Source organism: Passer montanus, unplaced genomic scaffold (genome assembly GCF_014805655.1).
Source record: "Passer montanus isolate IOZ18808 unplaced genomic scaffold, ASM1480565v1 scaffold111, whole genome shotgun sequence".
NCBI lineage: Eukaryota > Metazoa > Chordata > Aves > Passeriformes > Passeridae > Passer > Passer montanus.
In genome coordinates this window covers 877,795-893,015 of record NW_024357725.1, presented here as the reverse complement: position 1 = coordinate 893,015, position 15,221 = coordinate 877,795, and the positions used below count along the sequence as shown (strand labels likewise).

The 15,221-nt window shown below is 41.2% G+C and overlaps 1 protein-coding gene across 1 annotated transcript; it reads left to right on the top strand.

The window, feature by feature from the left end:
• The first annotated feature begins 4,207 nt into the window (after window positions 1-4,207).
• Window positions 4,208-15,221, top strand: RCN2 (reticulocalbin 2). The gene is made up of 6 exons (XM_039731902.1): window positions 4,208-4,487; window positions 7,251-7,447; window positions 9,907-10,008; window positions 10,732-10,828; window positions 12,505-12,647; window positions 14,413-15,221. The coding sequence occupies exons 1-6, from the start codon at window positions 4,208-4,210 to the stop codon at window positions 14,563-14,565; spliced, it is 972 nt and encodes a 323-aa protein (XP_039587836.1). The 3' UTR covers window positions 14,566-15,221.

Sequence of the window (15,221 nt, the reverse complement as noted above, 5' to 3'; positions counted from 1 at the left end):
AAACTCTTTTTAGCTAGAAGCAGAAAGTTCCTGTCAAACAGCAACATCCTTAAAGCTTTAATGCGAATACTCCTAAATCAACTTAAGACTTATAAAGGTTAATTGCAAACAAAGGATAGGTTCAAAGACCTTCTTCCATGCTTTACTTCCTCAGTTATTTATCAGAATTGTCTTTATAACTGTCCCATGGTTAGTTTCCACACGTATCCCAATCACAGATACACAGGTTGCTGTATGTACCTGACACGAAGCACAGCTTTGTATTTCACACACCCTGATGCATGTCCAGCCCACGCCGCTGAGGCGGTGTCCTCACCTTGCCCGCGCCTCGCCCCACCCTGAGGGTTCCCTGACTCTGTTCCCGCGGCCCCTTGGGCAGGGCCAAGCTCGGGGCTGCCCTCAGCCCCTGAGGACACCCTGGGTCACAGAATCTGTCCTCTTGGGAAAGGCCTCTGAGACCATCGAGTCCCTCCTATGACCAAACACCACCATGGCACCTATGAGCAAACACCACCTTGTCACGTAAACCAAGTGCCATGGCTAGTCTTTCCTTAAACACCTCCAGGGACAGTGACTCCATCACCTCCCTGGGCAGCCTGTTCCAAAGTCTAATCACTGTTTCTGTGAAGAAATTCCTGCAGATGCCCAACCTAAATCTCCACTGGTGCGGTTTGAGGCCATTCCCTCTCACCCTGTCACCATTGCCTGGGAGGAGAGACCAACCCTTACCTGCAGGTGGTAAGTTGTGGAGAGCCAGAGTCCCCCTGCGCCTCCTTTCCTCCAGGAGCCCCTACAGCTCCCTTGGCTGCTCCTGGTGCTCCAGACACTTCCCCAGCTCTGTTCCCTGCTCTGGACATGCTCAAGCCCCTCGGTGTCTTCCTTGTAGTGAGGGGCCCACGTGTGACCCCAGGGTGTGAGGTGTGGCCTCAGCAGTCCCAGCACAGGGGATGGTCACTGCCCTGCTGCTGCTGCCACAGCACTGCTGCCACAGCCCAGGGGCCAGCAGCCTTGTGGCACACCTGGGCACACCTGGGCTCATGTTCAGCTGCCATCAGCCTGATATGGCTTCCTGTGCCAGTGTGATCACTGAGGTCATGGCAGTCAGCCCCTCAGCATCCAGCCCCTCCCCACTGCTGGGAGAGGGGGAAAAGGGAACAGTAAATAACTGTGTGCAATACAGGGGGTAGAGGTATAACACAGGCACTTAATCCTGGGGTGTAGCACTGAGGTGTGATTTGGGCTACTGCATCCAGCTTGCCCACCTGGGGACACGTGGGGCTTGTGAAGAGGCCAGCCTTCCTCATGGGGTCTGAGGCCTGGGAAACGTGGTTTGTGAGGAAACACAGGACAAGTGGAATCTATTAAGACGAAAGGGGATGTGGTAGGAGTGTTCAAGCATGTAAAAGCATGATGTGAAGAGAATAATTTGTTTCCCTCAGTGTGACAGGAATAGCAAGAAGAAAGAGGCCTAAATGATAACCTGGACAGCTCAGGCTGTCATCTCTAAAACATTAAAAGTCCTGAAAGGATGGCTGTAGATGGCCTGGGAGATCATACCTGCTTCACCTGGATTTGCAGCAGCAACAAAATCTCTCAGAAACTACATCACTCGCCCGTGGTTCAGAGCAGAGAGCTGAGCCATGAAGGTCCCATCCCAATTCCTCACAGTGCCATCCTTTGATAATGCACTTATTATTTATAAGCTGCCTGCTCAGTGTGTGGCTGAGCTGAGTGCCATGATACTGTGTTGCATCAAATCCTGCTGTTCTGGTTTGATGCCAAATCAGGTATAGCATCAGAAGAATCTCCTCTTATAACCTATTTCCTCAGATATTTATAACTGCATTAAATGCAAAGAACTAGAAAAACAGGTCAGTAATGTCTGCAGAGTATAAAATACTTTCTGCAAAGTCTTATGAAACAATTAGAACGTTCAAGAAGTCATATTTGGGTACTACTAAAGCAAACTACTGTCACTTTGAAATCCAAACACAGGGTATTTAAAGGTGATGATCTTTATAAATAATTGCTGCTCAGTTATTTCCCTTACTTAAATCTAAAATCAACAACTTTTATAATGGAAAAGGGGAGGATTATCTTTGCATGCAGGTCTTAGATAAACCGTCTCGTGCAGCTTAAAATGTTGACATGTGGTAATAAAATAAGGGGAATATGTCAAAATGGAAGCCTATCTAAATAAAGCTACTGTCAATCAATTTATTCTGACAGTGTATAAATGACATACATTAGAATAAAATGAATTAAGGCTTATTTAAGTTGAGCAGTGATTTATAAAACTGAAATGCAGAAATGTCAAAAACTTACAGTGAACACCAGATGGATAACTTGACTTGTTAGAAATAACTGTTCAGGAACTGAGGCTTGTGCTGCTGGACAACTGCTCTCATGCTGACAGTCCAACAGACCCAATTATACTTGCAGATCTCACAGAGAAGAAATTGTGTTGAACATGACATTCTAACATTCTTTTTTTTTTTTTTTGTCACCAAAAGAATGGCTCCAAATAGATTTGTGACACACTGCATGTGATTTGGCTTGAGGGAAGGGCAGATTTTCCAGAAAAGTCAGGAATTTCACCACATAAAAAAGTTTTTATATAGCATGACTTGTATTCTGATTTAAAAATAGCTTCACTGATGCTCCCTTTTAACTCACAATAGTGATGCGTTTGCTATGCAAGTGGTTAAAATAATGGAAGGAACAGAAAAACCTCTCTCTTTTCCCCATCTGCATTCATACCAGAATGGTCTTGAATTTTATTATACAACTGGTTTAACTGTGTGCTGGGAAGGGTCTGGATTGTATTTTGAGATGGAGAAGAATACTATTTCCTCTGCTTTCCCTCTTGATGAGATCCAGATTTTTTTCCTAATATATAGGATATAATTAATTTCATAATAATAACTGTGGTTTTGCAGCTTGGGTAGGCACTGAAATGTCCAGTCTGATACACTTGTCAACCCTTGAGATACACAGTGAAGATGCTTTTTGTGGTGTTAGTAATGCATCAGACAAAGAAAACAAAGCATCCTGAGTGCTATTTCAGAAACTAATCAAATTGTATTTCTGTCTTGATTGCTCATAGGATTTGCTTTGTCTACACATGCCACAAGTAGTAGGACTTAATTCACATTTTGTATATGTGATTTATTAAATACTGATGGGAAATTTGACATTTAAACCAATAAAAGATATTAGACTTAACTCACTATTAGATTTTTTAATGGAAAGACATTTCTTATACAGGCAGGAAATTGCAATAACACATTTACTGATTTATTGCAATATTTTACTCTCGGATCTTCAAAATGAACTGTCGTAGCTCTTCACAGTTAATAGAATTGGAGGTGAACTGGGATCAGTCCATCGCTCTCGCCATGGAAGGGACTGGGCAGTGCAGCAATTTCCATTACCTTGGGGCTCTGTCTAACAATGGTGTTCGTGGAAACACAGGTAGGTTAATCTCACTTCTTTCTGGCTAAAGGAGGAATTTTGAAAATACCCTTATATTGAAAAGAGAAATAACAAATCTAACAATGGTCCTACATAAATCTCAGCCCAGTAACATTGATTAATTTGACCACAGTGGGGTTGGGATCAGAGCAATCCCAATTCCATGTGACAGCTGTTAGGAATTATATTCTTGGGGAGGCCCCTGCTCAATTACTCGATGTATTTTCAGTTTGTCTGAGTGGTCAATGAGGCTAAATTTATTTTACAGCTTTCTATTATCTGTGTTGAACAGTTATTAAAACTTGTATTGATCCAGTTATTAACTCTTACAAAGCCTTGCTTCCCTTTCTCTTTGCCTCAGAAGCATTACTTGTGAGTTGCGCCCTTAAGCAAGACTAATGCTTGTTCCTTTTTGGTGTTTCCTGATCATCTTTCCCTTGCAGGGTTTGTTGATGCCTGCCTGAAATTCTGGTAATCACAGAATATGCCGAGATGGAGGGGACCCATCAGGATCATCCAGCCCAACTGTGTGTCCTGTGCAGGGCATCTCGAAGAGTCACTCCTGCCGTGTCCAAACGCTCCTTGAACTCAGGCTGTGGTAAATCACTTCAGTCTGACAGGCCTCACTAATGTTTAACACTTGGATAATTCTCAGTATATCCTGACGGTATTTGGTGCCTTTCGCTGGTAGACCAGAAAAGCCTAGGCGAGAGAGGCCCGCTCCCGTTCCCGAATGGCTCCCACTGCGCGCAAACGACACCGCCGGCCCGACTGCGGCCGCGGGCCCGACCCTCGGCCGCGGGCCCGACCCTCCGCCGCGCCGCCGCTCCGGCGGGGCCGCGGGGCGGGCGCGCTTCCCGAGCCGGGCCGGGCCGGGCCGCTGACGGGGCGCGTTGCTGTGCCGCAGGAGGAAGCGGAGGAGTACGCGCGGCTCAGCCCGGAGGAGCAGCAGCGGCGGCTGAAGAACATCGTGAAGAAAATCGACGCGGACGCGGACGGGCTGCTCAGCGAGGGTAACGACGGGGGCCGGGCGGGCCGGGTTGCTCCGGGAGGAAAACGCGCTCTGCCCGTGACACAGCCCGTGGCTCTTGTGCTGGGGAGAATCCCTGTGGAAAACATCACGATCCCTTGCACAGTGAGTTAGAAACACTGACAGGCTCATACAGAGGCTATCTCCGTGCCTAAGGCTTCTGTTTGACTCCAGAAGAGACCACTGAGAGGGGACCACACTGGTAGGTGTAAATACCTAGAGGAAGGGCGCCGAGAGGATGGAGCCAGGCTCTGCTCGGTGGTGCCAGCTGCTTGGACAGGAGGCAATGAACAGAAGCTCATGCTCAGGAAATTCCACCACAATATGAGGAAGAACTTCTTTCCTGTGCAGCGATTGTGCATTGGCACAAATTGCCCAGAGAGGTTGTGGAGTCTCCCTCACTGGAGGTACTCAGGAACCTTCTGGACACAATCCTGTGCCATGGTGCTCTGGGATGACCCTGCTTCAGCTAGGAGGTTGGACCAGATGACCCACTGTGGTTGCTTCCAACCTGACCCATTCTGTGATGGAAGGAGTGTGGCCAGCAAGAGTTAGTGTAGGTCAGAGCAGTATCTAGTTGAAGGTACCTCCTTTGCATTTGTACCTGCTTCTTGCATGTCTGAAGCTACTTGGAATCAAATGGGTTTCCATGTTTGTAATCCTGATATGTGCAAATCAGAGAGCAGGTGTAAGATGGAAAGAAAGTACTGCAGCCATAATTCTGCATAGGTGTGCTTCGGTACCTGGTGACACCAAGTGACATTGAAGGATCATATTGCATCATAGTACAGTATCAAATGGCTCTTCCCAGACAGGTTTTTGTCAGTCAGACTTAGGAGCTGCATGGTAAACTCAGGCCCTTTCTTTCAGTACATCATTATGATAATCTTAATTTAATTTTAAACCCCATTATGAACCTTTTTTTCTTGTTCTGCTGTGATTTTGACAAAAAAGTCTCATGTGTGCACACACAAAGCAAGCAGAATCCTTGGTCAAATGCCAGAACATTATTTCATTAAAATGACACTAAACATGCGGGAAACTTTCTAGGTGAGAGAACAAAATGCAGTTTTAAAGACAAGATTGACTGTCTTTTGAATGCTTTACACTTTATACACTGAATTTAATCAACTGCACCCTTATTTCAGTGTTCCTGCATGGACTGTGTAAAGGTGAGATAGTCTGTAGCTTCAGACTATCATGGCTAATCCCTGTCATCATCACAGGCAGCTCACAGCATGAAGGCTTTAAGAAAAAAAGTCTATATAAAAGTATAGGAATTGCACCCATACTGTGTCCTCATGGTGTATTTACTGCATCTGCTTCTCAGATGAAGCAGATGCAGTAAATGAAAACTTGCCTTACTTTCACTTCCCGAAGGTAAAACTCACAGTGGAATGTGTTTTTACAGTAAGAAACTTACGGCACTGAAGCTTTTGGAGCTCACTTATTCCTCAGTGTATTGCAAAACTCTTGAGAACATCTTCCTTACTAGTGCCTCCATTTGGAGGCTGATAGTGAGAGAAGATGAAATATATTAGTGCTGCTTCTCTAATGTTGGAATATTAAGTATTTCTGATTCATGTGGTCACATGACTGTGCCTCACACCCTAAGTGCTGGGAAATAAACCATTAATTAATGGTGCCCATCTTTAAGAAATGTTGCAGTTTCTTGTAAGGCAGTGCTGGTTTGTGCACAAGCCTTGCTGGCACACACACCTCTGCATGTTCAATTGATTCACAGAATCTGTTAGCAAGCTGGTCCCTTTGCTAATATAAATTCAGTACTCAAAAATGTATTTTAAAAAATCCCTTGCTGCTTTTCAAGGATATTTAAATAAACCTAATAAAGTTGTATCGATGCCTCTGCCAAGGACAGGATAAGATACTTTAGTATTTAATAAATGCTGTAAGATTTTTCTCTGTCAAAGTAATGATTTCTGTAGGACTTTTTTTTTAGTCATCGTGACTCTTCAGAGCAGGATTTCAGTTGAGTTGATTAGGATGTATAATTTTTGCAATGCAGAGGAAGATGTTTTTCCCTTCCAGGCACCTGAAAATAACTGAGAGATACTGGGAGAATATGTTCTCCCAGTGTTCTCTAAATGAAGTAACTTTAATGTATTTCTGTCAGTTCATTGGTATATTAAGTTTTATTTCTTTTAGCTACATTTGTATAAAAACAAGCAGCTAAAAAATCTTTCCAAACTATGTGAGGCTTGATTTCAGCCCCAAGTGAAGGGAAAATAGCACTATATAAGTACTTAATATTTTATTTTGGGTAATTTAGGCAATGACACAAAATAAAGTGGTTTTTATTTCAGTTTGTGGATTTTTCAAAAGAAACCCCAGAGTGATGGGAACAATGTTTTTTTGGGGGTACCAAATTAGATTGAGAGTTGTCTGTCTAAACCATACTCAGCATCATTTTCATAAAGCTCTGGAGAAAAGAGAAATGATGCTATAGTGTTGATTTCCTTCAGATTAGAAAAGACAAGGCCACATAACTATTAACAAACCCCCTGAAGTCTGTAGCTGTGATCTATTCCATCATTCACTTACATTGGAAAAAGCCACAGCATGGAGCAAACAGACTGGTTTGCTTTAAGTAACCTCTTGCCTATATGCTTTCATCTGAATTGCCAAGTGTATTCCAGACAGAATAGATCTGTGGGATCTTCACAATTTTTATTGTGCAGATGATTCTGATTTTCTTTATTTTACTGTATTTTAACGTTTTCCACAGATGAGCTGAGCTCCTGGATACAGCAGTCTTTTAAGCATTATGTTACACAAGAAGCTAAGCAACACTTCAGTGACTATGACAAAGATGGTGATGGATTGGTGTCCTGGAAGGAGTATAACTTGCAAATGTATGATCGTGAAATTGATTTTGATGAGAACACTGTCCTGGAGGACCAAGAAGAAGAATCATTTCGCCAGGTAAAATGTTTCAGCAGCAGCTCCTGTGAGCTGTTGGCCAGAGGCAGCAATATTTGTTTATTGTGACAGAACAAGATGGGTAGAGAAAGCAAAGCAGCTGGCATATGGTTAACATGTTATGCTATCTGAGATAGGGGAGTAATTAAAGGAAAGTAGTGGAGTATTAAAGCTGCTACTGACAAAATAAAGACACAGTGAAATGGTACCTCCTGAGTGTATTTTGCTGACTGAGTGGAGCATAAGTCTATTGACAGTCTTACAGCAGAGCATGGTCTCCAGCCACCATCTTAACCCAGGCTGCAATCCCCTGGGTGAGGTCTGCAGCTTGACAGGGTCCTGCCCTCAGCAGGGACCTGCACCAGTGGGGCTGGAGCAGAAGGAACCTCTTTAACCCCTTGGTTGCTCTGTTTCAGCCATTCTTTCAGTTGCTGCTCAAGCACTCAGTGTGGGCTGTCAGTATTGCCTGCTGTAACATTGCCTGTCCATTAGAGACCCACAGAGAAAGCAACAGCAATTCAAACAGTTTTAAGCTATGAAAATGCAACTGCCACAGCTAAAAATGGGTGTTTAAACACAGAAGTTGTGTGTGAGTCACGTCTATGAAAGCAGATGCTTAAGCAGGAAAGGAGGCAAGAGAGGCAGGGAGAAAAGGTTCGCAAGAACCACCATGTCGCAAAACTTGTTTCCTTTCAAGTTCCACATTTATAAGTACATGTAAATGTTTCCCAGAAAGACAGTAAGTGTGGTTTTAGACTATTCCGGCCAGAGGTTTATTTTTTCTGTGAGGATTGCTTCTTTTAGTAAATTGTAGTAGATAATATAGGATGTTAACAGAAGTTAAACTGATATAGTGAACAGAGGATTTTACACACTGAAGAAACAAACTGTAATGCTTAGAATGTCACATAAGTGAATAATTACATAGATTTTAAATACCACAAGACTTCCCAGAGGAACTTCCAGTCAAAATATTGACTCCATGTTTGAGGCATTGCCATCACAGATACATAGGGAGCTATAAATCTGTAAGCTGGGATAGAACTGCTTGCTCATGTTATGACTTGACTGCTTGCTGCGCTTTCCTGCCTGCTGACTTCTCCAATGTAGATTGTAAATGAGCAGCATTGTACAAGCATCACAGGTCAGGCACCTTCAGCATTTTCCTTAGGTTTTCAAATCAGTGGTCCTGCTCTGATCAAGGTGAAAGATACAGTTTAGAAGTGACATCGGGTAACCACAGGAGTTTACCAGAAGGTGGCGGCCTTGCTCATCACTTCCCAAAGGACGCTGGAAAACTTTCTCCCTCAATGGTTCAAGCTTACACTGCAGTATAGTACTGTCTGTAATTCTTCTGGATTGCCTTCCTAGGTAAATCCCAACTAAGGTCAGCTTTTCTCTAAGAGGACATTGAACTATTTTGCAGAATAGTTAAGATCTTACACTTTATTTTTTACATGTTATGCTCTGTGTTCATCAGCTTAGCCTGATTTTGAGAGAAGTGTCTATACTGTCTGGTAGGATATAAACCAGAAGTACAATTTCAAATGGTTATTTGTAAAAAAATGTTTATGACTTCTGATTTGCTGGCTACTCCTGTACCCAGATGACTCACACTGATAGCACAGCACACTTAAGGATGGGATTCCAAGATTTTTATAGTTCACATGACCTGCAGTTTGAGCAGAGATTGGTTGTCAGTGGTGTGTGTCTGTATTTTTTCTAAAGAGATTGTACAAAATGAAACACGAAAAAAATAGGAAATCTTTGCACATCTGGAAGACAGAAATAGGAAGTGCAAGACATTCCGAAATAAGAACTTGCCTGCTTATATCAGATTTTTTTTTTAATGGTATGCTAATACGTATACTTGAAACAGGTTAGAGAAGTGACATCTGTTTAAAATTATCTCGTGTAATGGACATCAGTCCTGTAGTGAAGGAAACTGGCCTTAAAATGGCTTCAGAAAAGACATTTTACATACATATCTTTTAAGACGTTCTCTGAACTACAGACAGCCCTTGATATAAATAAGATGTAAATCCAGAAAGTTGTCTTTAAAATGTACATTTTCGAATTCGCAAATTCGAATGGCTGCCATTAATTATAGTAATTGTACTCCAGTTTATTATTTTAGAAATAGGTGACTTTTAGAAGAGGATGCACATATCAAAATGAGAATTCTTGGTCTTTTCATTATCTCTCTTTGGTTCATTTTAAATGTCTCCTTAAATTGAAAGAAGCAGGGTTTTTTGCGATTCTTAGAATAAAACCACCTCAATTAAAAGTGTTGTTCTTGCTCTCAGTGAACTGTTTTTAGTGAAAATTTAACATCAGTGTAGTATGAGTAGGTAATGTGAAACAATTAATATCCTAATGAGCTTACAGCCAGCTACTATTATGTTGTTTTTCCATTCCAGTAAGGGCTCTAACTAAATCTATTTTCTAAGCTTCATTTAAAGGAGAAAAAACGTTTTGAGAAAGCTAATAGAGATGATGTTCCTGCTCTAAATGTGGATGAGTATATTGCATTCGAGCATCCCGAAGAGGTGGAGTACATGACGGTAAGATTCAGGGGAGCACTTTTACCAGCCTCTGTGTGTGGGTCTTTTCAATGTGTGTCCTTAGCCTCAGTACCACTAAGGAGGTGGTACAGTTGTGGATATAGTTTGGACTGCCCAAATTAAAATCAGGTAATGTCTTGTGGATCCACTGCTGCAGGCCAGGAGCTGGAGCAGGGGTTCAATGCTTTCCTTTGAAATCTGTTTCAAGAGCTAGGATTGCACAAGTATCCCCAGCTTTGGGGTCTGGACTGACTTAGCCACCTCTCAGCTTTGTTAGGCTGCAAATCCATCAGTGAGATTTTAGCTTTTGGTTTTGGCTCTCTGGTGGACAAAAGACCAGCCAGTTCTCCTAACAATTCAATTAAGTTGCAAAAATGCAAATTAATGAATCTACCAGATGAGAAAAGTGAAATTGGATGATAGAGCTTTGTACATATTCATGTTTCTTGGCTGCTTTTGCAGTTTTTAAATGTGTTGAAGGATTGCAGCTCTATGGGCACCTTTCAGATTTGGTTTTCATGAAATCTGACATTCTAAACTCTTAAGGACAGATCTGTTTTATTGCACAGGAAGCAATTACTGCACTAGTCTGCATAAAACACAAAAAGAGATTTGAAAGGAGGCAGTCTTTCATTTAAAGAATAGTCATTGCTCTAAAATGGTTCAGTGCTGTTTTCTCTTGATCACAAGTTGCTAATTTTGCTCTTTGTATGTACACAAAAGGACTTTGTCATTCAGGAGGCTTTAGAAGAACATGATAAAGATGGTGATGGATTTGTTAGCCTGGAAGAATTCCTTGGTGATTACAGAAGAGACCCAAGTAAGGAAAAACGGGAAGGGGCATGAAAGAGGGAACTAAAAAAACTTTTGGAATGGGAAGAATTGGATACACCTTTATTTTCAGCTTTTCACATTAGACCTACAGATTCTGAGGAAGATTTTCTGTCTTAGAATAATTCTGTTTTCTGGAACTGAGCATAGTAAACTCCTTATTTCAGTCTGCCCCATATGTATTTGGTGATGGTTTGTGTGTAGCCCATTCTTCAGTTTCCTTGCAAGTTGCTTCTTGTTTTCTGAAAAACTGAAATGAATTCCTGACCACAGAGGATGCAGCTGAAACAAGGTGCAGCCGTATTTGCCAGCTGAACACCTCTGCAGATCCAGCTAGCAGGAATGTAAGGGTGAACTGCCCTGGCCTTGATCGGCCTGAGCTGGCAGCTGCCAGCCTTGCTTTGGAAGGACTGAGCCGGGTGTGTTGTGAGGGGGATGGAGGGGTAGTGTGAGGAGTCACTTCACTGTTCCAGCTATCAGAAGCCTGATTGCTGCCTTTACTCTTTGGTTTCTTTGGGTTTGTTTTTTTTTCCAACCTTGCCTTTCCTTAAACTTGATCTATTCCTTCTTTGATGAGAAGAAGGACACTTACCTGATGCTTATCAGTATTTCTCAATGAATATTTTACACACTGTATTTGATTTGATAAAAGCTAGGGCAAATAATTCTACCCGTTCCAAAAAGCCCAGTAGCTTCAGTTTTGTGGAAAGTCTCCTTGTCCCAAAGGAGTGCTAATTCTGAATTGCATCCTAGCTGTGGAGAATTGTGTAAGCCACATGAGGATATGGAGAACCAGGGGAATAATCTGTTTTTCTTCACTCTAATCAGCCACCTGGAATTTCACCTTTTATAACCATCTTTGTTTGTCAGAGCCAGTAAAAACAACTGATCTCTGATGCAGCTGCAGGGTTCTTTATCTTTTTCCTGCTCTAACATGAAAGAAAGCTTTTCCAAGCCAGTCCTTAAAAAGTTGTTGGAAAGGAGTAAAATTGTTGCAGTAATAGAGAAGATAACAGCTTTGTCATTACAACTTGTTAGTAAGACTTGAGAATCAGCTGTGATTGTACTTCATCTTTTCTCTCCTGGAGACAGTGTTCCTGCAGCACTCTTTGAAATGACTAATAGGCTGCATGGGGGCTCTGATTCATAATTAGCCCATGATTTGGGGCAACACTGTATGGTGAATTGTGACATAAAGGAAAAATCTCCTTGCAAAACCAAATGTTAGAAAGGAAGGAGAGACTTCACTTTTTCTTCTTTAATAATAGAATTGTAATTATTTTGAAACTGTTGCTTACCTACTTGTGATACCTGCTACTTTTCATAAGGCTTAGAAAGCCAGTTCATGCTTGTCTGCAGTGTTTATAATTTTGATTAATTACTTCTCAATTCCTTGAAGAGTTAAGGACAAGTCTAAGATTGCTGTAGACTGCAGGATGCAATACCTGTACATTGGGTAAGGATAACACAAGAGTGCAGATACATACTGACAGTAAATGAAATTGCTTTCCCTACTTTCCTCTGCCCATTAAGGTTTGTTTTGGTTAGTGACATCACTTCTAGGTAATGTTTTATGAGAATAAGTGTATTTGCTTAGGAGAAAAGATGAAAACCTCTGCTTTAAAGTGAAGAGTAGCTTTAAACTTTCCAATTGTGTCTTACTAGCTGCAAGGGAAGATCCAGAATGGATACTGGTTGAGAAAGACCGGTTTGTGAACGACTATGACAAGGATCATGATGGAAAACTCAACCCTCAAGAGCTGCTGTCCTGGATAGTACCCAACAATCAGGGTATTGCACAAGAGGAGGTTCGTGGTTTGACTGCTGGTTAGGTTTTAATTACTGCAGGAGAATTTTGAAGAATCACAGTGAAATGAGAGAAGCATGCAGATTTATCGTGTCTTAGTTATTGAAAAAAATATATCAGTAGATCTTTGCATATATTTTTAACTTCTTTTCACTTTGACAAGGAATGCAGGTCCTTTAACTGCATTAGGCAAATGTGAAGTTCCTATTAATTGTGTAAATGTTTGTAAATTAACAACGTGCTTTTGTACATGTTTAAATAGCTTATCTGCTTTGACTCAAGGGTACAAAATTTTAATAAGTGATTTTTAGTTGTTGTAGGTAAATCTAATGAGATGCACCACCTAAAGAATTTGAAATAGGAAATTGATTGTAATTCTTCTGACTGGATAAATCATCATAATTGTAGAACTAAAAACTGGGTTTAAGTACAAGAAAATGGAAGTACTCTGTGATTCAAGATGGTGTAAAGCAAACTTTGATGATGCTAATTAAAATGGTTTAATCAGAGGTAGAACAGCATAATAGCTTTTAAGTGGATTCTCATTTTAGCTTATTTTTTGTGGCAGTTTCCAGTCCCTGACTGCAGTAGAGAGGATTTCTGCCTTTTTTCTAGTAACTTCTCAGCTAAATTTTCCTTGTCTTTGCTTTACCCTGGAGGATTTTGGTGTTCAGAATGGCAGGAACGCCAGACCTTCCCATGGCCTCATGTTCCTGGGGAAGAGAGGTGGCTCCCTGTGTCAGACACAGCCATGTGCTGCTCCCTGGCTGCCACCTGTGTCCTGCTGGGCTCTGGGGCCGGGAGCAGCCCTGTGGCACAGCAGCAGCACCCCTGGGTGCTGCCATGTGGGACCCGTGGGATGCTGAGCAGTTCTGGGAGTATTGCTGTAAATGGGGATCTGTGAGCCTTTGCATGGCCTTTTCTGGCTGTGGTCACTTCTTAGTTCACAGAAATAGTGCTGTTCTGACGTGAGCTCTGGGTGCTGCTGAGGCTGTTCATACCTGTGGTAGCTTCCTTGGTCTGGGGTTTTTTTAGCTCTTCTTAGCAATCTTTCAGATTTTGGCTTACAGCAAGGCCGTGCTATAGTAATAGCTCAATTCTGCAACTAATAATTTGTTTTATTTGTTTTTCTAATTTGCTAGTTTTTTCCTTTGGGTAATATAAAGGCTTAGCAAAGTCACCTGTTCTAAAGAGAAGGTAGCATTGATTTCAGTCATAAACTGCTGTTTGAAGTCAGAGTATCACACTTCCATTACAGCATTTGCAAAATCACTTGAGAAACCCAGTAGTTAAATAATATAAAAATACAAAAATTACTATCTATTCAATTTTCAGGAATTGACATGTGTTGACCAAGATGTCTGTCATATTAATATTTCAGCTTTTGCCATGCAGAGTGCTTTTAAAATCCCCTTGGCTGACATTTGTCCCCGTTATTTTTGGCTCAGTTACATTGAGCCAAACCAATCAGGAAAAGTGGGAACAGAAGGATTCTCTAAATCACAGTATTTGTAGATGTTCAGCAAATGAAAACAAAGCCCATGTAATACCAGGACTCCTATTTCTCAGAAATAAGAGGTGCAGTAGAGCTGCTGCACAGCCTGTTAGCTTTGAACTATGAAATACTGGTGAATGAGCTACAACTAAAATACTCTGCATTTGGCTGTTCATCTTACTGCTAAACTTCCCTCTATTTATAATATATAAATAAGCAAAAACCAGAATTGTTTTAACTTGGTGCATGTGGTGGTCTGTTTCTTTTACAGGCTCTGCACCTCATTGAAGAGATGGATTTGAATGATGATAAAAAACTTTCTGAAGCAGAAATTCTTAAGAACCAAGATTTGTTTCTTAACAGCGAAGCAACAGATTATGGTAGGCAGCTTCATGATGAACGTTTCTACCATGAAGAACTTTAGATTATTTATTTTGTAATCTTTTTTTCTTCCCTTTCTTTCATTTTAAGCTTTTGTTAAAAGCACTCATCAGCTGCATTGCAAGTTTCATGCTGTAATTACAATACACTAATGTTTGTGTAAATAATTTGCATTCAAAATTAAATTGCCCTCCTGCAAACTTCCTAAGCCTCTTCTAGCCTTCAAAATGAAATTGCTATCAAAATACTTGCTATCAAAATTCTGTAGTGTTGGGAAATAAATTACTTCAGGGTAGTACTGTATTGTGAAGAGTTGTTCTACTGTACTTGAAGACAATGGAGAATCTAGATGGTTCTGAAAGAATGCAAAATATAGTAACTGAGACTACTATTTTTCTAATCAATTAAATTAGGGCAGAGTGTGGGGAAGGTGGGGGATGTTTAGAGTTAGTATTAACTGTGTTTTGTTTAATGCCTTTGGAGAAATACTTACATAAATGCCTCAGTTGTTTAAGAGGTTTCTACTTGATTTTGAATGGTTTCTATACTGTGTTTTACTCTATCATAAAACTTGCTATTTTTACATCAATAGACAAGAATTATTTTTAATGTACAGTTGTAGAGCATTAGCAATGCAGTGGTATTTTACTGTGTCGAGACCTTCTTCATTTGTTGGATTAAAACTTCAAATGTTCTATC

What these genes read in the sequence shown, in the direction of transcription:
- RCN2 (XM_039731902.1), top strand. Translation starts at nt 4,208, where the DNA reads ATGGCTCCCACTGCGCGCAAACGACACCGCCGGCCCGACTGCGGCCGC. An exon ending in AAGAGGTGGAGTACATGACG is followed by an intron (nt 10,009 to 10,731) that starts GTAAGATTCAGG and finishes TGTACACAAAAG; the next exon opens with GACTTTGTCATTCAGGAGGC. An exon ending in AGGGTATTGCACAAGAGGAG is followed by an intron (nt 12,648 to 14,412) that starts GTTCGTGGTTTG and finishes TTTCTTTTACAG; the next exon opens with GCTCTGCACCTCATTGAAGA.